The sequence below is a fragment of the Anabrus simplex genome, chromosome 4, assembly GCF_040414725.1.
Source record: "Anabrus simplex isolate iqAnaSimp1 chromosome 4, ASM4041472v1, whole genome shotgun sequence".
NCBI lineage: Eukaryota > Metazoa > Arthropoda > Insecta > Orthoptera > Tettigoniidae > Anabrus > Anabrus simplex.
Window position 1 is genome coordinate 222155979 of NC_090268.1, and position 24381 is coordinate 222180359.

General features: G+C 39.1%; 1 protein-coding gene across 5 annotated transcripts in view; it reads right to left on the reverse strand.

The window, feature by feature from the left end:
- The window catches only part of LOC136871792 (carnitine O-acetyltransferase), a 219798-nt gene that overhangs the window by 149083 nt on the left and 46334 nt on the right, over nt 1–24381 (reverse strand). For all 5 annotated transcript variants that reach the window (XM_067145382.2, XM_067145385.2, XM_067145384.2 and 2 more), the window contains exon 6: nt 4758–4920. In XM_067145382.2, coding sequence (XP_067001483.2) covers nt 4758–4920 — 163 coding nt within the window. The remainder of the gene's footprint in view (nt 1–4757; nt 4921–24381) is intronic.

Sequence of the window (24381 nt, forward strand, 5' to 3'; positions counted from 1 at the left end):
CGTTACATGGTTTTCATTTGCTCATTCATGGATTTGGTCATTCCTTCAATGATTCAAAATGGCATTCGTTATTCATTGACTTTACATCATGAAGTTGTGGATAGATTCACACAGTAAGCGAGGTGACCTATTTCTTTTTTTACCTCATGTAGTCATAATACATGTTAACTTCAATTCCATGGTGATGGTGTTATTTTGTTCATGTAAAGGAGGTTAAGAAAGGGGACAGCAATCGCATCTATACGAGATCATCACTCTGAAGCTTGGCTTTCAAAACTATGTACATACGTCTGTGATCTAAGGAGGTGATTCGTGTATATTAGTGTCCTGGAGCAACGTGAGGAGCCCGACCAACCTTTGAAAATAGCTGTTGGAAGCTGAGATGACTCAAGGCATCAGTAAAGATGAAGTGTGTAATTGAGCTTAGGAATGATCTTCACAAAGAAGGGGGCATCCAAGTGTAAGGAAGGTTGTCGCAACTATCCTTACCAGAAAAAGTGGAAGTCTAGTACCATCAGGCAGTACCTATCAAACTATTACCTTGAGGTATGTTATAAGTAAAGATGTATAACAAAACTGAGTGTACCTAAATTGTTGGTATATTGTACATTAGTGGTTCGTAAATTGTGGATTCATCAGTTTTTGTAAGCAGCAAAACAAATTGGTATCATCACGTGATGATTGTTGTGTTTTTTGTTTTGTTGTGTTGTTTCTGGAGTAAATTCAAATAGTGAAACTTATGGTAAATTTTGGGGTTAAATAGTAGCAGGTAAGGTAATGAAGCAAGTTTGGAGCCTCATCAGCCTGATGACTGTCGCCTTGGGATAAGGAGTTAATTCACGCTGAACAAAATTATTTATTTCTGCAAGTATTTTGCAGATGCGCAATTCTCATTATTTATTTCAGTATTTATATTTTATTCTTATTACACCGTCCTCCATTCTCATAACATGTCTAGACAATCTCAATTTACTTTTCTCAATTCTAACACTCAGTCCAAGTCTCTGATGCGTACGTTAAGTACATCTTCTATATTATCTCTTTCAATTTCATAAGAACTTCTCTGTTCCACATCAAGTTCATTACAGTCTGGTAAAATGCATTTCCCACTTATACCCTTCTGCTGATCACCTACACCAAAAATGAGCACCAGGTTAATTCCTGGGGGCCAAGGCGGCCGGTTGTAGAGCTAACCACTCTACCCCATCACGTGCCGAGGTTAACAATGGTGGAAGCCTTTACCTTCCACTCCTCCAAGGGCCTTCATGGCCTGTACAGAGGTGACTTTGCTTTGCTTTGCTTTGCTTTGCTTTGCTGATCACCTTACCCAACCTTGCATCTTGCATTATTTCAATTCCCAAATACAGAGATGCCAACTTTCAAGAAACGCAATTCGTAATGAACCCGTTAGGGCACCGGGGGTGAAGAGGGGGGAGGAGGCCACAGATTTTTTTTCCCAAGATCTTACTAACTTGCATATCATTGAAAAATCAATGGACAACATACAATTCCACCATATGTAACAATTTATATATATAATTTAATAGCACACAATTTGTGTATATAAAGCAATTACATGTCATTTAAACATAAGTCAATTATAGGCCTATTTCTCTTAGAGCATTCCACGACATGGTAACGAGAACAAGTCAAATTACACAGTGTACACACACAACTCACGTCCGGTTCATGAAAGATCCTGGTTTTGCAGAGTTTGTAGTGGTATCCATGAATTGCCATAGAATTGATAAAATGTCGGAGGTCCTGGTTTGTATTGGTCCATGTTCTGTTCGTCATTGCTTCAGTCGTATAGAATTCGGGAAAAATATCATTCCTTTTGGCCACACTTTCGTCCAGGAGTTTCTTCCATTGGTCTGTATAAGGTAGAGCAAGCTTGAATCCCAAATCTTCAATTAGGAAAGGCTCCTTTGCAAGTTCATAAACCAGTCTTGATCTAGTGAAACTAGACACACACAGGGTTGTCTTTAAGAATCGGGCTTTGACTTTTTCTAGAATGTGTAGGTCATTCTTTGTTAGCTTATCCCAAATGATTTCCAGCCCATATGTTAAAATAGGGATTATTTTTGCGTCAAACAGGGTAATGGCCGTCTTGAGAGATAGTCTGTTTAGATTCTTGATGTCAAATATCACTTTCATAGCTGCTGCAGCATGTAGTCTAATATGAAGTCTAAAGGAGTTTGCTGTCGTCTCTGGCATATAAAGAGTGTATGATTCTTACCTGCTAAAGTAACAGGTGATCTGCAGGACATATCTGAGTGGAGGTTGAAGGATCATTTCTTTTCTTGAGTACTGTACTTGCTCCCTTAGCAGTTTGTAGTTCCTGTTTGGTAAACGTACATTGGTGACATGCTTTTTCTTTTGATATTATGTGCATCATCTGCACTAACAGAGCACTTAACAGTTCGGAGTTCATATTAGCATGGAATTCTGTCTTGTTCTTCCTCGTCATGTGCATCTGAAAAATCGCGTCTATACACACTACAAAACACGTGCGAATGAGATTTTGAGGAACGCAGTAAACAGGGCCATTCATTCTAGTATTCCTCCCTAAATTTTTGAACTATTTTTGGTTTATTACTAGCGTCACTAGTCACGGTAACGTCATTACATGCATTTTCCTGCATAAGAAACTGCTTCATTATTTCAAACCTTTTGTATTTCATAACACACGATTAGCACATATCCCAGAAGAGCAATATATGCAAATTTGGCAAGCAAAATTGCAAAAAAATATTTCTTCAATAGTCACGCACAGAGTATTCAGCATGAAACAGAGTTTGTCACCACTTTGCCGCCAAAACAAAGACAAAAGAACTACATACTTGCATGGAAGTCAGATCACGTGATGAACAAAGGCAACAACTCCGCAAGATACACTACTTCTCAGTTGCCTATTTTTTCGGTACTGGAAGCACGCACTGCGTTCGCCATGTAAAACCTCGAAATATTCTTAAACGAGGGACATGAAAAGGCTTTAAAAGATTTCTGAAAAATCCGAAAAGAATATTCTGAGAATTCAAGTTATAATGGTATCTCCTGCATATCCTTTTGAAAACTGTGAGCTTGCATCCGGGAGATAGTAGGTTCGAGCCCCACTATCGGCAGCCCTGAAGATGGTTTTCCGTGGTTTCCTATTTTCACACCAGGCAAATGCTGGGGCTGTACCTTAATTAAGGCCACGGCCGCTTCCTTCCAACTCCTAGGCCTTTCCTATCCCATCATCGCCATAAGACCTATCTGTGTCGGTGCGACGTAAAGCCCCTAGCAAAAAAAAAATTTAAAATCAACAAAAAATCGTAATTTGTGGTGTGTGATTCATAAAGGCGTAATTATGATGGGTGATTCGTAATTATTACGACTGAATCGTAATAGTTGGCATCTCTGCAAATATTTGAAATATTCAACAACCTCAACGTTTTGTCCCATGATACTAACAATTCATTTTCCCTCTCTTTCTCCTCTTGTCATCAGCACTGTTTTACTCTTCTCCACACTGATTTTCATACAATATTTCTCAATATCATCATTTAAAGCCTCTAGTTGAATTTGCACTTCTGTATTCTCGACTTTCCAGATATCATATGCAAACAAAACTATTTTCATATTCCCTTTATAGATTGCCTTTGTTTTCTTCAGGATTTTATCCATAACTAATATAAATATAAATGCAGACAATACACTTCCCTGTCTTAGTCCAGTTTGGTTTCGAAACCAATCTGTTCCCCACACTGGAGTCTGGACACAACTGGAACAGTTTTTATACATTGCTCTCACTAATTCCATTGATTGCTTTCCACATCCATGTTCATATCCGAGAAAAACGGTGGATGTACACGTCATTGGTACAAGATTGCATATGAATAGATTGAGAAATCAAGCAGGGTCTCTCCTTCAATACCCAGCCCTCCTCGTGTCGAAACAGTTTTTGAGCCCACCTAATAGAAAGCTCTAAGAAATCATTGCAAACCATGAGAATCAATTTGGCATTGATTCCTGGTGGATTGACATACGTACCTCAACCCTTGGACATTACAATAAATAAACCATTCAACGACAATGCGCAAAAACTATTGATGCTGGATGGCGGAAAGTGTGTATGAACTTATCCCAACAGGCAAGATTCGGAAATCACCTATGGAACTCCTTTGTGCATGGATATTGTGTGCTTGGGACATGATTTCTTTGAAGGTGGTTGAAAAGAGCTGCAAGAAAACTGGAATCTTGAGTAAGTTAGATGGGAGTGAAGATGACTTCTTATGGAGAGATGTGAGTGGTGATAGCAGCAACTATTTCTTCCTGAAGTGCTGGTAGCAATGTCAGAGACTGCACCGGTAGCCTATAAATGGCAAGATTCCTTTTTTCTAGTATGTCATTATTACTTATGTGAATGGTACTCTAGTTTATTCATATGTATTTCGCTTCAGCTCGTAAGGGAAATAATATTTTCCAGTGTCCATATTTCAAACCCATGTGTCCAACTTGCCTGATGTACTCTGACTGTTCAGAAAAAAACTTATGGTGTAATTTTACATCAAATAGCATATTTGATGTATCTTTAAAATGTAAATAAATTGTGAATAAAGTTTGTGTATGTCTCCATTTCTTGAATAGTTTACATCAAAAAAGAGTGTTGATTATGCAAGAAAATACTGTACTACTTTTTTTTTAACACTTAGTATGTAAGGAAGCCACATAAACAAAGAATTACACTTTCTAGGTACTGATAGGATATTTACCTGATTCTTGTAAGCCACAACAACATGTTTTGGAGGACTATGTGGATCGAGGTACGACAGACTATCCCGAGTTTCACCAGGAATACGACACGTTCCCATTATTTTAGAATACTGTGACATATCCAAAAGATCTTTGCCCATCTTCTCCTGAGGAAGCTTGTTCCTGGAAATTCCAAAATAAATTAAAATATATAATTACAAGCCAAAGTGAGTTGCCTTAATAGAGAGCTTAAATGAAGGGTCAGGAGAAACAAACAGGTAAGTCAACTTCCTTCAGAACTCATAAAAACAAAATTTTAATTTCAAAACATTACCATTTAAACAAATAAAGAGTTACAAATCATATGCTTTGAATAACTGAAGTTCAAAATGTAGTAAATTGAATTAAGCTTGGTCTGATGCCCAGTATATCACCACTAATTCGATGATGACAAAAAGTTGTCACATGGCTTTTATCCTCCGACCCTTCAAATGTTATTATTAGAGGACTGGGATATTTTGATCATTAGTCCCATGTACTGAGTACACGTAAGTATAAAGACTGAGCACACAAGTATAATGATTGAGAGTTTTCAACCTAATCAATACTTTATTACATAAAGTGTCTAAAATATTTCAATCACATTGAAACACAGTACCGGTTTCGACCTGTTAATTAGGTCATCATCAGCTGCTGATGAACCTGCTTATTCAATAACAATTGTACATTGTAAAACATTACTTAGACTAAACATGAATGCCACATATTCTAATAAAATATAATGCTATAATGTTAAAATATAAAACAGGGTACAGTTCTTGAAGTCTAAAAAGGCTTCGACATCCTTATGTCACGTGAATACCACACGTTCCATTAAAATATTATGATACAAAGTTAAAATCAGGGTACATTTCTTAAAATCTGAAGAGTTTCTGACATCCTTGTTTCAATGCCAACATTACATCCAACGGTTGTATAGGTAAATTCAAAAGTGCATTGTTAGGCTGCAAATATGCGTAAGAACGTTATGTTCAATAGTATATGGGGCCCTGTTCTTGCTTTATAGGTACTTATGCTCATCCTCAGTCCACTATTCTGCTGATAAACATGCTTTATTTTACTAAAACTTTTTGTTGAGATATAAGTTGCTGTATATGAAGTATTGATATCAATAAAAGTAAGTGCGAGTGCTCCCCTCTTCATACTTGTGTTCCACTCGGGTAAAGTCAAATGATCTATGAAAGAAGAAAAAGAAAGGTAGAAATTAGATTAACTAATAGAGCGTGCCTATTGAATGTGTTGTGAACTATCATGTGTGTGTTACTTACATGTGAACTTGAAATGGAGTAAATTAATGTATTATTAGGGTCCACTTTTCAATACAAAATGTAAAGAGTTTAAATTACATAAATGATCAGGGACTAGTTTCGACCTAGTACTAGGTCATCGTCAGCCTAAAGCAGAATTAAAACACAAATACCGAAGAAATTAAACAATGTAAAGACACATAAGGTCTCGTAAAAGTACATACCATGTGAGATATTGTGCAGCACTATGTTAAAAAATAACTCTATGAAAGAGATTCATAAAAAGTCCAGTGCGCCATATAAAAGTAACAAGTTGTAAAGGTAATCCTTAAGTTGTTGGTCATGGAAATCGAAAAAGGTTGGTTTCCAAGCGATGCTGCTGTTCATTCAGAGATCAATTGAAATTACAGTAACATTGTCTTCTCAAGAGGTTTATAAACTTGAAATGAATGTCGATGTGAAGTAAGATGCTAGAAGAAAGTTCTTCTGTCTCTAGAATCGTGAAAGACGATGGATGTTACGCGAGGAGGGTTAACATATATGGAGTTAAATAAAGGTGGATAGAAATTCGCAGTTCAATGTGGACCACATATTTGACTCTGAATAAATGACAGCAAGGAAAGAAAGAAAGAAAGAAAAAAAAAAAAGAAATTTGGTCAGCTGGAAGAATATATTTAAATAAAATATATCATAAGGGAATTAATACGTGTTGTAATGAGCTGAAGAGAGATATGGGGGTCGGTGAGGTTCCAAGGAAATCTTGAGGAGGTGAAGGCAAAAAAGAAAAACGGAAGGAGAAAAATGAGGAGGAGGGGGAAGAGAGGTTATTAAGGTGGGGCTGAGGGATGTGGGAATATGGAAGATTGTTTATGAAAAGTACTATAAATAGAATGAAAATCAGACCTTTAATATTTGATTTTGATTGTCTGAAAAGCTGAATGAACAGGTCAAAAAGAATGTTCGGTTTTTCGGAAATGTCATTAAGACTGAAGTTGGGATTAAAATATTGGTCCAGATGTATAAAGCAATTCACTATTATGTTAAGGAGGGGTCCTTTATTCATAATTTTGAGAATTACCATGTCATGTTTAATGTCTGTAAATTTATGATTATAATCATTCATGTGTTGACCAACTGCTGAGAATTTATTGTATTTTAGGGCATTGACATGTTCCAAGTATCGTATTTTAAAGCTTCTTCCTGTTTGTCCAATATAAGAAAAATTGCAGCTATTGCATTTTACCCTATATACACCAGATTTTGAAAAGCAATCAGTTCTATTAACAGATGTTGAGTTATGTAAGACTGTAGCATTATTATTGTTGGTTCTGAAGGAGATTTTAACATCATGTTTTTTAAAAACGTTAGTGACCTTATAAATATCTTTATTGAAAATAAGGTAGAAAATAAAGGAACTTTTGGTTTTCTTTTTTTCAGAGTGGTTATAGATAGACGACATTTGTACTTATTGATAATACCTTCAATGAAAGAACTATTGTATCCATTGAGTTTAGCAATCATACGGATATTGTTCAATTCTTTTTCAAGATCACTTTTGGTCGTTGGGACAGTATAGGCTCGATGAACCATACTATTATAAGCTGCTCTTTTATGGATTTGTGGATGAGAGGAATCTTGACGAATAGTGGAAGATGTTTGGGGAGGCTTTCTGAAGATATTGAATTTTAAGGAATATGGTTCCCTAATGATTCTTCTTCGTCATTTTGCCTCATGACTGAGGCGTTGTGACTATCATAATATTCAGCACTCTAGCTGATGAACCATACTCCGCCATTCTTCCCTATCTAAAGCTTTCAATGTGGTTGCTCTGATAGAACTCTGTATGGGGCCATTCACCATGTCAATCCATCACGTTGGTACTCGTCCTCGTTGTCTGGTTCCCTAGACTTTGCCCCCAACAATCAGCTTTTGAAGACTACCATCTCGGCGCATTATATGTCCAAAGTAGCGTACAATCAGCTGAGAGACCTTATACGATAAACGAACTTTTATCTGAAGTTGGTTCAGGATTGATGTGTTCGTGCGATGAGCTGCCCAAGGAATCCTTAACATTTTCCACCAGCACCACATTTCAAAGCTTTCTATCCATTCACGATCACGTTTGAGGATGGTCCACGTCTCTGCGCCATACAAGAAGACTGAGAAGACTAGAGATTCAACGAGCTTCTGATATATATATATACACACATATGTTAATCCTCCTCGCGTAACATCCATCGTTCTCCAAGATTCTAGAAACAGAAGAACTTTCTTCTAGCATCTTACTTCGCATCGACATTTATTTCAAGTTCATAAACATCTTGAGAAGGCAATGTTACTGTAATTTGAACTGATCTCTGAGTGAACACCAGCATCGCTTGGAAACCAACCTTTTTCGATTTCCATGACCAACAACGTAAGGATTACTTTTACAACTTGTTACTTTTATACGGCGCACTGGACCTTTTTATGGATCTCTATTTTTTAACATAATGTAGCGCATCTCTGGATTCTTAAGCCTCCACGCACAACAATTACCTTCTTTCAAGTTCCAGAAAACTGAAGAGCCTTTCCATCATCGATGTGTTTTTACATCTATGAATATCTTAAAAAATCGACTTAACTTTGTCTCAGTTGTTCTTCGAATATACAGCAGCACATTTAAGAAGCCAGCATATGTTGAATTCCTTGACCCACAAGTGAAAAATTTCCATCCCTAACTACTTTTTAATGCTATACGGCGCACTGGACTTTATTCGTAAATAAGCAAAGTAACTTCGGCTCAGTGGTTCTTCAATTGGATACCAGCATCTTAAGGGAGCCAGCATATTCTAATCTCCTTATCCAGCAACTCAAGGATTCCTATAACATCTTTTTAATACGCACTGGACTTTTTATGAATCTCTTTCATAGAGTTATTTTTTAACATAGTGCTGCACAATATCTCACATGGTATGTACTTTTACGAAACCTTATGTGTCTTTACATTGTTTAATTTTGCTTTAGGCTGACGATGACCTAGTACTAGGTCGAAACTAGTCCCTAATCATTTATGTAATTTAAACTCTTTACATTTTGTATTGAAAAGGTGGACCCTAATAATACATTAATTTACTCTATTGTAATCACAGTTCAATACGGATCTATCATTATGAAACTTATTTCATTTCATTAATGAACTTGAAATATCATTGAGCATGGTCGGGAGCGTGCTGCACACTGTTCCGTGTACGTTGTGTGGCTGTTGTAGCATTTAGACAGAGGGGTAGTGGGGAGGGGGAAGCACGTGTCAAAGTGATGAAAAATTCAGCAAGCAACTTAACCATGTGGCTAGGGGTGCATAGCAGTGAGCCTGCATTAAGGAGATAGTGGGTTCAAACCCCACTGTCGGTAGCCCTGAAGATGGTTTTCCGTGATTTCCAATTTTCACACCAGGCAAATTCTGGGGATGTACCCTAATTAAGGCCACGGCCGCTTCCTTCCAACTCCTAGCCCTTTCCTATCCAATCGTCACCTATCTGTGTAGGTGTGACATAAAAAAACAAAAAAAAAAACCAAGAAAGGTGATGAATACAAGATACCCTGAATTCTAGGAAGGAATTTACAAGAAAAATTATATAATGAATATAATTACAACATATTCACGCTCTCCTATAACTAACTCATGGATAAATTTCTTCCTCTCAAACTTCAACAACGGTAGCATAGATTAAATAGCATCCCCCAGATGACAAGCCCTGGTCGACATTATCAACTGACAATACGTTCCACCAATTGGATTGCTAAAGAAGTGTGCATCAGACCAACAAGGAGCCACAACCATCTGCAAGACAACAACAAAAAAATGTTAATAACAGTGCCTGAATCTTACTTTCATCTTATCAGTTGACCGGCTTAAAGCCATAGTGAACTAAGCATCAGTTTTACAAAAATGGAGTTACATAAATATCAATTATAGAAAAATTTATGGGGAAATTAGTGATCATGCTGAGCTGGTTTACCCATGTCTTGTTGTGGAGAGTCTGCTGTGCCTGAGTGAGTTGCAGGCATGATGGAGGGGCTGACAGTGAGATGGGGAGTGTGTTGGCTGGGAGTGGGAATGGTCTGAAGTGTTGGCATAGGGGAGGATGTGGAATGGGAAGGAAATGTAGAATGCCGATTCGTGTTCGGACGAGACACCTTGTTCAAAGAACGATTAATAAACTTATTATTCACCACATCTATGAGGATGTTGATATTCTCGGACAACTCATTCAGATTGCCTACAGGGTTCAATCTTTGGTCTAAATAAAGATATTTTCATATATATTCAAAAGCAGACCTTTCCTGGTTGTAAAAATAATAGAAAGATCTTTTTCTATTGAAGAGAAAGAATGATGAAAATCTGAGAAATGGTCAGTGAAGGCTGATAATTTTTGTACTGTTTTGCTTCAAAAATGTTCCTGGTAACAAATATAAAAGCTACGGCCAGTTTGCCCAATCTATGAAGCTCGGCACTGGGTACATGTCAATTTGTAAACACTGGAGTTCGAAAATTTGTTAAGTCTGTCCTAGTACAGCAATGATTAAAAAGTAATTTGAAGGTATTATTGATTGTTTTGATGGCTATGCTAATTTTGTGTTTTTTGTGAGAATATTCATTACCTGGAGAATGTTATCGCTGTTAAATGTGAAAACAACATATTTGTTTTTATCCTCCTTTTTATGTTCTTCACTTAGACTGGAAGGTGGTTTATTTGAGTTTTTGTCATATATAGTTCCCACATATTTTTAATGGTACCCATTTCATACCCTCTCCAAGCGGACAACCCTACATACTGGAAATTTCTCAGTCCCAAAGGTGTACGTCATAAGAACTGAAAAGGTATATGAAGAGGTAGCATGTATTGCCGACAGTGGAAACAAATGCAGAAAAGACACGACTGCTATCAATCAAGAAAAGGATTCCGCGTGTATATTGGTTCTCACCATTACATGTGAGACCAGTCAGCCAGGGGAGGTTGGTGCAGAGTAACGTGTGGTCATCAGAGCAAGATAAACAATTTCAAAATTTAAAGTTCTTTTTTATGTTTGGGCATTCCAAAGAATACATATTCTGACCTAGCTATTTTGGCCATCAAAGGATCCATACAAATTATCAGAAATTACTCGTACAGTCCTCAATCTTTAAGAGATAAAACTGTTACAGCAATGCTGAAAACATCACGCTGTCACATACTCTAATATAGGTACATGATAAACTATGAATAATTTTTGAGAATATGCTGAGTCCAATGGGACCATCACCAATAGGAAACAGTTTTCAAATAAAATAATTAATCCAGGTGGCAGGTAGGGACCCTCTTCGGAGGCAGCTCTGCCCAGGGAGTGCCGCCCCTGCCTATGCGAGTCCCAGAGCACACCGACCTGGTGTGTATCATCTGGTAAGGGTCCCAGTTCAGGGGTACGAGTGAAGACCTCAACAGCAGTAAAGGCAGAGATGAAGATCATTGGTATGGGGGAACTGGCGGAAGAGGCATCCTTGCTTTTTGGGATAGTAATATAAAGCATTCACAAAGATAGTCAACAGCTTCAGCAGCGGATGAGGAATTTGGATCCCAACGGTGAAGAAGGTGGAAGAACTATCTTTGAAATGTAAATCCACACATCAGATCCCACAGCGGGCGGTGTTGTGGTCAGCGTCTGTATCCAGGTCAGGGTCAGCTATTTAAGCATGTTCCAGGTCTTACCAATCTGGTTCTAATATTTGTGGGACCTACGGGTTCCACCCTCATGTGAAATGCTTCACACAATCTACCATGATGGTAAAACACACATCGGAAACTACCCCAGCCGGTAAAATCCGGGGACAGTTAGAGTCTGGTCTAAACAGGGCATTGGATTCTGGGGGCCCTGCACGATCATGTTCGGATCAGTCGGATGATCCCTCACCCCGCAAAATCAGGACTAAGAAAAAACACTTCTTTGGTACAATGAATGTCAATACCCTCCTAAGAGTCGGCAAACAGATGGAACTTATAAAATAACTAGAGAGATATCAGATCAAGCTACTCGCTGTACAGGAAACAAGATTCCCATCAAATGAAGTATCTATGATGGGCAAGTACAAGATAATAAAGAGACAACCAGCAATCAGGGAATATAAAAATGGGTAATAAAAGAAAATCACCTTCAATTCTAGGAACAGTATTTTTTGTTCACAGTTCAATTATAGATGCAATCATTGATTTTCGATTACCTTCCCCTAGGCTTTCCATCTTAACCTTGAAGAGTGGAAACAAATCATATGCAATCCTCAATGGGAATGCACCTACTAATGAGGACAATAAGAAAAATCCAGATGAAGTTGAAGAATTCTGGTCTCTCCTGGAGAAAGAGTTGTTGGAAAATCCAGAACATGTGATTAAAATATTAATGGGTGATTTTAATGCTCAAGTTCGCAAGTAAAAAAAAATACAGGAAAATAGTTGGCAGTTATCCTGTGCATATAAGAACCAACAGAAATGGGGAAAGGCTTATTGAAGTGTGTGAAGCATTCAACCTCAAGTTAATGTCCACCCAATTTAAGAAAGAAAGGAAGAAATTAATGACATGGCGTTCACCAAATCCCATGTTAGGGGAGTTCCAAATAGACCATGTAGCCACATCGAGCCCGGCAGAGATTTTGAACGTTAAGTGCAAAAAGGTGCAAACATAGATTCCGACCACTATCTTGTTAGAGTCAAGGTAAGGTTTATTCCAAAGTCCTTCAAGAGACCTTCACCCAAAATCAAGAGATATCGAACTGATGAACTCAAGACAAACCAAGAGATTGTAGACATAATATTGTATAGGCTTTTGGGCTTGTGCCGTGTCAAGAAAATAAGGTGAAATTCTTAACATTTCGCAGAAAACTGTGCTCTGCGTCCTCAGAAGAATTCCCGACTGTCCACGAGAAAGGCTTCTTAAACAACGACACTTTTGAATTTAGAACATTATAATAGAAGTAGAAGTGGAAATGGTACATTCATTCACCACCAGATGGCCCCTAGGACATGGCACAACGCTAGCGTTCGAAGCGGAAGCTGACTGAACCATCACTATCAGACTAAGCGGTTCACATAACATGTCTGCATAACATATGATAGGTGTGAGACATAGACATAAGCCTGGAATGAAACATCTGGCGACGAGGAACGTACGAATTTGGAAAACACAGAGACGAAATAACAATAGTGAAGGGGCAGGGAAGAAAACTACCTACGTAAATTCTTAACGGCTGGCAACCAGGTATTACTTAATTGATAGCCGGTGTCCCTGTTGAAATTGTTAGGATTACTACGTATTCCAACAGCTTCCCGTATAATCCTGGACATGTAGTGTCTAGTGTGGGTAAGAGCTCGAGCATCTTGGAACATGACATCATGACCCAACGATAAAGTGTGCTCAGCTATTGCTCAGGTTGGTTGAGACGAATATTACATTTGTGTTCTTTGATACGGGTACCAATGGACCGGCATGTTTGGCCGATGTATACTTTACCACATGTACAGGGAATTTCGTATACCCCAGGATGTAAAAGTGGGGACAATTTGTCCTTGGTTTTACTCAGACTGTGAGCAATTTTAGTGGTGGTACCAAACACGGTTTTTATATTGTGTTTGCGGAGGACCTTGGCAATTCGATCTGTGGTGTTGTGAATGTAAGGCAAGTAGGCAGTTCCCTTCACTTCTTCCTTCTGTGAGATTTGCTTGGTCATTTCTCCAGGATGTAGGGCTCTATGAATCTGCAAATCACTGTAACCATTACCCTTAAACGCGACTTTGAGCATGTCCATCTCCATCTGGATATGTGATGGCTCGCAAATTCGTATCGCCCTCTTGGCGAGTGTAGTGAGGATGCCTTGTTTTTGTGCTGGATGGTGGTGAGAATCTGCATGAATATAGCAATTTGTGTGGGTAGGCTTACGATAGACGGTATGTCCTAAAGAGCCATCCGGTTTCGTTCTTACAAGAACATCCAAGAAAGGAAGGCATCCGTCCGACTCCATCTCCATAATCTCATGTCTCTAAGTACGGGCCGTGAAAGCATTAATGGCAACCAAGAGATTGTCGAGAACTATCAACGAGAGCTTGAGGTCTTGAAATCTTGAAGGAAGATGTATACTTTACCACATGTTCCGCGAGGAGGATCAACATATATGGAGTCAAAGATGGATAGAAATTCGCAGTTCAATGCGCACCATACATTTGACTCCGAATAAATGATAGCAAGGAAAGAAAGAAAGAAAGAAAGAAAGAAAGAAAGAAAGAAATTTGGTCAGGTGGAAGAAAATATTTAAGTAAAATATGTCATGAGGGAATTTTTTCTTTGATAGTGGCTTTACGTCGCACCGACACAGATAGGTCTTATGGCGACGATGGGATAGGAAAGGCCAAGGAGTTGGAAGGAAGCGGCCGTGGCCTTAATTAAGGTACAGCCCCAGCATTTGCCTGGTGTGAAAATGGGAAACCACGGAAAACCATTTTCAGGGCTGCCGATAGTGGGATTCGAACCTACTATCTCCCGGATGCAAGCTCACAGCCGCGCGCCTCTACACGCACGGCCAACTCGCCCGCTCATGAGGGAATTAACGCATCTTGTAATAAGCTGAAGAGAGAAATGGGGGTAGGTGAGGTTCAAAGGAAATCTTGAGGAGGTGAAGGGAGAAAAAGAACGGATGGAGAAAAAAGGTGGAGGAGGAGAGGATATTAAGGTGGGGCTGAGGGATGTGGGAATATGGAAGATTGTTTAAGAAAAGTACTATAAATAGAATGAAAATCGGATCTTTAATATTTGATTTTGATTGTCTGAAAAGCTGAATGAGCAGTGCGTACTGGACTTTTTAATGCTATACGGCGTACTGGACTTTATTCATAAATAAACGACGTAACTTCGGCTCAGTGGTTCTTCAATTGGATACCTGCATCTTAAAGGAGCCAGCATATTCTAATCTCCTTATCCAGCAACTCAAGGATTCCTATCTATAACATCTTTTTAATGTGCACTGGACTTATTATGAATCTCTTTCAGAGAGTTATTTTTTAACATAGTGCTGCACAATAACTCACATGGTATGTACTTTTACGAGACCTTACGTGTCTTTACATTGTTTCATTTCTTCGGTATTTGTGTTTTAATTCTGCTTTAGGCTGACGATGACCTAGTACTAGGTCGAAACTAGTCCCTAATCATTTATGTAATTTAAACTCTTTACATTTTGTATTGAAAAGGTGGACCCAAATAATACATTAATTTACTCTATTGTAATCACAGTTCAATATGGATATATCATTATGAAACATTTCATTTAACTGAACAAGCCAGTCTCCTAAGAAAACACGAGAAGACGCTAAACAAAGCTAAATCTCCTCATGAGAACTTCGGAGGAAACTTCCGCAAGAACAGACCCTAAAATCCTAAGGGAAAACAATCGGCAAGTAAAATACTACAGAAACGAAACTGATTCCGAAATCTTCATAATCCACTCACCACGAGAGGGAAGGACCAACAGGTCAAATGAACGAACGAAGGCAAGGAAGGAAGCACCAAAAACCACGGTTCAAAGCCCCCAGAAGGAGAAGAGATTCAGGCCATGCAACCCCTGCTCATTTTTCACCCTCGAGAGGACCCAATCAGGAAAGATCAACAAATGAAAACGAGCAAGTTTGCACAGAAGCTGTAAGGAGGAACGCACTATCAACCTCAGGTTCAAAGGCCCAATCATCAAGCAACCTCAAAGCCAAATCAAGAAATGCCTGGCTATACGTGGGGAAACTGCATGAAACAACAACCGCAGAAGATATAACACGACATATGAAAGACGGAGGAATCCAAGGAGGCATAACATGCAAAGAGTTGACAACACTGGGTCGCAATAAAGCTTTCCTAATTGGAATAGACTTTCAGGAAAAGGAGAAAGCTTATGAACCGTCCTTCTGGCCAAAAGACATCACAGTGCGAAGATATCGATTTTGCCCCTCACAACGTCACGGTGACTCGATCAACAGAGGATAATAAAATGGGTACCAGCCAAAAGCTGACCGTCCTACTGCGGAACATCGAAGGATTGAAAAGCGTAGCAACGATCTCTACTAGTCAAGTACTTTTCACAAGTGATATAGTTATCCTAACAGAAACCTTTCTAACTGAACCCATGGACGTTCCGGGCTACTACGGAGTGCACGCTCTGGCAACCCAAAAGCAGGAAGGCCGACCCTCAGGGGGTGTCTCCTGTCTTTATAACAACAAAATGGGCAAAGTAACGAAAACACACACAGAGGACAACATGGTTATTGTCTTCACAACAAATATCACAATCGTAGGACTTTACATACAGCCACAATCATCAATGGAAGATGCGTGTGAGTCAGTTGCCCGAGCAGTCTCTCTAATCGAGTCTGAAGAAAATGTTTTAATTGCTGGGGATCTAAACTGCAGGCTAGACAAGCCAGACCATAAAAGCAAGTTAATCTTCAATCTAATGACAGAAGAGAATTTCAAACTGGTAAACAGCAAAGACCTTCTAATGTACCTTGCGCACAACGGTGCAAGTGCCATAGATCTAGTGTTTATCAAGGGAAGATCACACTAAGTTCTATATCACAAGGTGGACTCTGGTCGTCGGCCAACACACCGCTCAGGAAGCACATTGCCATTAAGACATACATTGAAATCAAACCAACAGTGAAGGAAACACAAAATACCAACACGGCACCCACATTGGCAAGAAAAATAACTGAAAGCAAGACGGAGAATTTACGGAAGGGTGCGGAGGAAGCGATGCACCACCTTAAAACCAACAACCTCGATCTGGCTGTGAAAACCATAGAAGACAGCATTAGGTCAGTCACCGTCCCCTATAAGAAAAGATATGCGAAGCCATGGTTTGACAGGGAATGCTATGAACTAAGACGTATAACACTGCAAGTCCTCCATAAAGCGAGATATAGCAGAGAAACAGAGGACATTAAAGAATACTCAATGAAATGCAAAAAGTACAAACTGACTCTAAAAGATAAAAAACAACGTCATCAGGAACAAGAAGCAGAACAATTGGTCGAAGAAGCGAACAGAGACCCGTATGTTGTCTTAAAACGGAACAAAGTCCCTCAAACCACAACAATACAAATGGACGTGTGGGAAAACCATTTAAATAACATCCTCAATCTGAAGTGCACCACTCCAACTGCAAGTGTATCAACACGAACAGGAAGTCAACCAAAGTTGCACCCAATCCCTATAACGACTCATGAGGTAAAACAAGCCATATCAAAAACCGAAAGCAGGAAAGCTGCTGGTCCTGATGGGATCTACAATGAACTTATCAAGGCAACTGAAGACGTACTCCTAGAAGTGAGGACCAAGTTATTTAACGCGTGTCTAGACAGCGCACAAATATCTGAATCTTGGAGGAAGTCCATGATAAAAGTAATCTATAAAGGAAAAGGAGACAACATGGACCCAAACTCATTTAGAGGCATCGCCCTAGAAAACAATGCTTTCAAGGCCTTTATGAGAATAATCACGGACCAATTAGTGAGGGAAACGGACCATCTCCTTCCTGAACATCAGTATGGCTTCAGAAAACATCGCTCGACACTGCAGGCAGTAATGAACCTAATAAGTGAAATAGAACAGGCCTTAAGATTTCCAAACGGAAAATACTACGCGGTATTCATCGACTACACAAAAGCCTTCGACACCCTAAACAGAAAAGTAGTGATTGTGAAACTAGCACAAATGATTGGAGAAACACACAGCATTACAGTCCTTCTGAAGAACATCCTAGAATACAACACAGTTAACATAAGTGATGGCATCTCTCTTTCCCAAGATATTTACCAGACCAATGGAGTAATGCAGGGTGACCCAATTAGTCCAATACTGTTCAATATTGCAACTGCAGACGTATCAAAAATAGTAGAATTCAGTGAAACAGTATCACAGCACATATACGCTGACGACATGGTAATTGGGTCATCCAAATTGGAAGACCTTCAGGAAGCAGTGAACAAGCTGGAAACATGGGCAGAAGAAATCTGCAGATAAACGAATCTAAGACAGTAATGACGATCTTCAGAAAGGGAGGAAGAGCTGCAACAAAGGACAAAATTAAATTTCAGAACAGAGACCTAAACATAAATTCCTTCAAATACCTTGGGATAATCTTACAAACGACAATCAACTCCTACAGAATGCACATAAAGGGAAGGACAACAACAGCCATCAAAGCGATACAGTATATAGAATTAAAGACAAGCTAGATTTCTAAAGCGGGTATTAGGTGTGCCTACGAACACAAAGTCCAGGTTAGTGTACGAACTTTGTAAAGAACCATTCTATATCGAGGAGCTAAGAATCAATCTAGTTATGCCCTTCACAAGACAAAGCGCAAAGATAATTGAAGAGAGAAGAATGAAACGAGCCCAAATCGAGCTTGAATTCTATGCCACTGACGCCATGCTGGAGCGAAAATGGACAGAAGTGAACTATGAACAGCGACATGTGGTTACAAGGATGGCAGTCCATGGCTTCCACCATAAGCTATGTGCGACTAAGCGATTCCATGTGGTGAACGACGAGTGTGTGTGATCGCTACCACATGCTTAAGTGCAAAAAAAGAACAACATCAATAAACGAATGCAGTAAAGACAATTAACTATTAAACTCCTTGCACATTTGTGCGCATTTCACTTATTATTTAAAAGTGAACAAGGGAAACTCATTATTGGTGACAAGAAGAAATGCGAGTATCTGGCCAACTATTTCCAAAATCTTCTGAACTGTGAACCTCCTGAAGATGGATTGCTGTTTGGAAAGCCTCAATTCAAGTTGAAGGATTCATTACCAACAAACGAGGAAGAAATTAGGGACATCATTAAGCAACTAAAAACCAACAAAGCTCCTGGAAAAGATTCAATTACTGCAGAGTTATTCAAATTTGCAGGTGAAAATATAGTGGTAAAACTAGAGGAATTATTCGCTTTTATTTGGGAAAAAGAAGAAATACCAAGTGGTTGGAAGAATGCACTCATTCATCCTTTACACAAGAAAGGGGACAAAGCTAACATCAACAACTACAGAGGTATCTCCCTTCTTCCTATAGCATACAAAATCCTATCCAAAGCATTGCAGCGGAGGCTTGAAACACATCTAGATAAACAAATTGGTGAATACCAGGCCAGGTTCAGGAAAGGACGTTCATGTGCTGAGCAGATTTATATTCTAAAATCCCTTACAAAAATAAGATCAACGAGAAATCAGAAGAGGACAATCATAACCTTTGTTTATTTCAAAAAAGCATATGATTCCACAGATCATAGAGTGCTCATGAACGTTCTGCAGGAGTTCGGAGTGGCCATAATTCGACAATCTCTTACAAACACCTTTTCTCAAGTCAAATTTATGGGCGAACTCTCAAATCCATTTGAGATAAAAACGGGTTTGAGGCAAGGAGACAGCCTTTCTCCACTACTCTTTAATTGCATTTTAGAAAAAGTTATTAGGGAATGGAGGTTGAGAATGACTGAAAATGGAATGAAGAATGGGGTAAAGATAGGTCGTGGAAAAAATGCGATTATGTTGGACTGACTTGCCTTCGCAGACAACGTCGTTCTTATTACAGACAACCGTCAAACAGCCAAGAAACAAGTTTAAGAACTACAAAATGTTGCAGTCAAAACAGGGTTAAGAATCTCTTTCGAAAAAACAGCATTCATGGATTCTATAAAAAAAAAGTGACACGGACAGACTTGTTACACTGTATGGGGATATCCAGCGTGTGCAAAAATTTAAATACCTGGGAGAAATACTCACCCCCAATGGAGATGAAAAGGAGGGATTAAAGGAGAGGGTGAGAAGAATGGAGTTGGCATTCAGACTATGTCATGACACCTGTAAGTCCAAGTCCCTCTCAATTCAGACCAAGTTACAACATTACTGCACAGTGGTTAGAACAGAGTGCCTTTATGGAGCAGAAACCTTGATGAGGATGGCTGACCCAGTCCTTGAAAAAAGAGAAAGAAGATTCTTACGAAAAATCTTAGGCCCAAGAAAGTCTACGAGTGATCCAAACACATTTCGGTTAAGATCAAATTTGGAGCTCTACAAGACAGTAGAAAGAATCACGACTGTGATGAGGAAAAGGAGACTAACGTTTTATGGGCATATCAAAAGAATGAACCCTGAGAGATTGGCCAACAGGATACTTCTTCTGTAGAAAAAGTGGAAAAAACAACCGGGATGGCTTACACAGGTGCACAAAGACTTGGCAGAAATAGGTATCACGGAGGAGGATATAAAAGAAAGGACATCATTTAGGAAAAAGGTTGAGGGAATGAGGGATGCGTCTGAAGAGCAACATGCGAAGCCACGGAACATCTCGGTGGAAGAACAAGCAAGAAGAAGTCAAAGACTCAAAAATCTTTGGCGAGAGTGTACAGAGAAGGGTATCAGTCTGCGTGATAGAAGGAAGATTGTGTAAACGTGGCCCACAGGTGGTCGTATCGATAAATATATACAGTAAAACCTCGTTAATTCGAAGTCGTTGGGACTCAAAAATCGGACTTCGAATTACGTGATTTCGAATTAACCGCCAATTCGCAATTCAGAAGTACCAACCCTTGCCGCGTTGCGAAATATTCTAAGGCCCGTTACTGGATGCAGTTAACCTTGATTCAGTTTAAACCTTTCAAATGCCATGAAAAAAGAAATATTTCCTAAATTTATCCAAAAATGTGCATTTACAGTATTCAAATAATGCACTTGCATATCTCATTGGCAAATATAACCTCACGCAACGGAATAACGAAAAAAAAAAACAGCACGATTCAAAGACGAGGAGAAATCTATGCTGGCTCCCATGTGCAAGTGCTTTATTCATTCGAGTACTATACTGTATACATTTTAGATGCCTTGTATTTACACAGAAAGGACCCGATGCCCTTAAAATCAAACTTTCCTATGACTCTAACCTTGTACGATTTCCCGCCATGGCACTTCTCTCTCACTTCAGAAATGTAAACACTTGCCGCGTCACAAAGTATTCTAAGACCCATTAATACATGCAATCACCTCGATTCACAGTTTAAACCTTTCCAATGCCATGGAAAAGCTATTTCCGAAATGTATCCAACAAGGTGCATTTACAATGTTCAAATAATGCACTTGGATAAATCACTGACGAACATAACCTCACGCAACGAAAGAAAAAAAATCACACAATTCAAATACGAGGATAAATTATGCTGGTTCCCCTGTGCAAATGCATTATTTTTTGGATATCTGTACTGTTTGCATTTTTAGATGCTTAGTACTGGGATGGAAAGTGCCCGACGCCCTTAAAACATTGTAGCTTATCGAACTTTTCTATGACGAGGGGATAAAGTTTCTCGCTTCCATGTGCATCGCAATTGCAACGCACTACAATGACCATTATCCCCGACCCTTGTACGATTCCCCGGCTGGCACTTTCTCCTTTAAAACCATAAGACCGTTTGGGCTCGCATTAAAATAAAGCAATGCAGTTTCATCGGCAATGACAGTATTGTTCTTTGCCTACGAATTTATCATATGAGCCACGCTTTTTCGTCAACTGTCGGCATCGCCAGTGTTCGCGCATTCTGTTTTCCCGCACACTGCCTGTTGCGTGGTATTACGGCGTTCCTTAAAAGGTTGAATACAAAAGAATTCCGATTTCATTCAACTTGGCAATCATGAAGCGCACTGTAGACCCACCGAAGTGAGTGTAAGTGCGGAAAGCTACCGTACCCCTCCACGTTCCGGAACACGCGTTCTATTATGACGCGGATAAATTTCGAGTTGAAATTACTCTGTAACATACTATTGTTTTAAAATGTAAAGGCAGTTTCGAATTAAAAGACTGAATTTCGGTAATGGGGCCGACAATGTACTTCGAATTACGAATTATCCGTATTTCGAATTAAACAATTTAAATAACATGCAAAACTGTATCTCATGTTTCCGGGAATGAGAGCTTCTTCGAATTACGTGGGATTTTGAATTAACCGATTTCGAATTATCGAGGTTCTACTGTATCATCACATCATCATTTCTCTTTATCCAGCTATAACCGGGTAGGGGCAAATATGGTTCCTCTCCACTTTCTTTGGTCTTTCCACCACTCCTCCTCCAACACTATGTCCTAGTCCAGGTTTCTTTCTATAATACTGCGTTGGATGGTATCCTTCCATCTCAATCGTGGTCATCCACGGCCTCTCCTTCCTTGCATCTGCATTTCCATCACCTTTTGTTTTGGCATTCTTTCGTCACTCATTCGCTTTATGTGCCCAAACCATCTTGGTCAGCTTCTCTCTATTCTATCATTCATCTTTTCCACTCCAATTTCTTCTCGGATTTTCTCACTTCTTATTTTGTCTCTTCTACTCTTTTGTATCATACTCCTCTAGAACTTCATTTCGGCTGCCTGTATTCGACTCTGATCCTTCTTTGTCATTGTCCAAGTTTCTGCTCCATTAGTTGTTATGGGTACGTAATACATCTTGTACATAGTATCCTTTGCTTCCATTGGCACATCTTTGACCCATAACATGTTTCTTACACTATGACAGAAACAACTTCCAGCTTGAATCCTCTTATTAATCTCAGAATCAGTCGAGCATTCTCCATTAATTCACTCCCCAGGTATTTGAATGTTTCTACTACTTCCAGGGGCTTGTATGCAAGTCTAATCTGACCTTTCCCTTCTTTCTCCCCTCTAGTCATAACAAGAGATTTACTCTTTTCTACACTTATTTTCAATCCACATTCTTCTATCTTCCCATTCACCAAATTCAACTGTTCTTGAACCTTCCTGCCGTCTTCTCTCCAAATCACAATATCATCTGCAAATAACATCATGTTCATTTCTCTTCCTCCATATGCTGCTTTTGCAGTTCTCATGATGTCATCCATTACTACTGTAAACAGGATTGGTGATAGAACACTTCCCTGTCTCAGCCCACTAGTTATTTTAAACCAACTTATCCTGCCAACAACGCTACTACAACATTCCTTATACAATGCCATGATCATTTTTATTAATCCCTGTCCAATTCCTTTTTGCACCAGACTGTCCCAAACTTTAGTCCTTGGGACACTGTCATATGCCTTTTCAATGTCAATGAATGTCATCACTATATCATTCCCGTACTCCCATTGCTTTTCCAACAGTTGTCTCATAATGAAAATGGACTCCCAACCTTCCATTTCTGAAACCAAACTGATTTTCCTGTATCTGATTCTCAACCTTATTCTACTTTCCAGTATCCTTTCCATTATCTTAGCAATATGGGATATTAGAGTAATTCCCCTGTAGTTCTTCAAAACTTTCTTATTGCCTTTCTTAAAAATTGGGATGATTATTCCTTTTTGCCAATCCTCAGGAACCTCCTTATTCTCCCAGACATTCCTGAGAACCCGATATGTCCACTGCAGGCCTACAACTCCAGCTGCCTTTATCATCTTCACTGAAATTTCATCTATTCCAGCAGTTTTTCCATTCTTCATCTTTCTTACTGCCATTTCAATTTCATTCATTGTAATTTCTTCATCAACTAATTGCCTTTCCTGGTCATCCACTGAATGACTGTCATCCATTCTTATGTTCAGCAGCTTCTGAAAATACTCTCTCCATCTATTTCTTATTTCTTCTGGCTTTGTTAATATTATGCCACCTTCATCCTTCACAAATCTGGTGTTTACTTGATCTCTCTTTTTGTTTCTTAACACATGGGTGACGGACCGCGAGAAATCTCGTAGTACGCTCGCCAGCGGTAGGTGACGGGCCCCGAGAAATCTCGGTTTTATTCACGACATTGTTTTCGGTCTTCCTGTGACATCTCTTGACCATATATTGAACTATTTCAAACTTGCACATTGAGTAGAATAAGTCGTAGATGTATATCTGCCACTTTTATTTTATTCATGGCCTCTTTTATTCTTTGATTTAGTTTCGAAACGTCGACTTTCTTTCTGCCGGTTCAGTCAATGACCGCGGAATACGGTGTTAGCTGACGACAATAAGAATTATATGCCGATGATCGTTCAGATGGATATAGTGATAATGAATTAGTGGAAACTGAATGTGAGAGTTAAAGTGAAGTGATATTCAAGCCTCTACACGCCATAATTAACCAAATGTGCTTATTTATTCAAGTGACTCTGACGACGACAACGATGTAAACATTAATGCTGTGTTGTTGAATTAACACGCATTTGCTTGCTTATCTTAGATATGTTGAAGTACTACTAGGGGCATTGGTGAGACTCATACCAACTTTAAAGATAAAATCTTGAC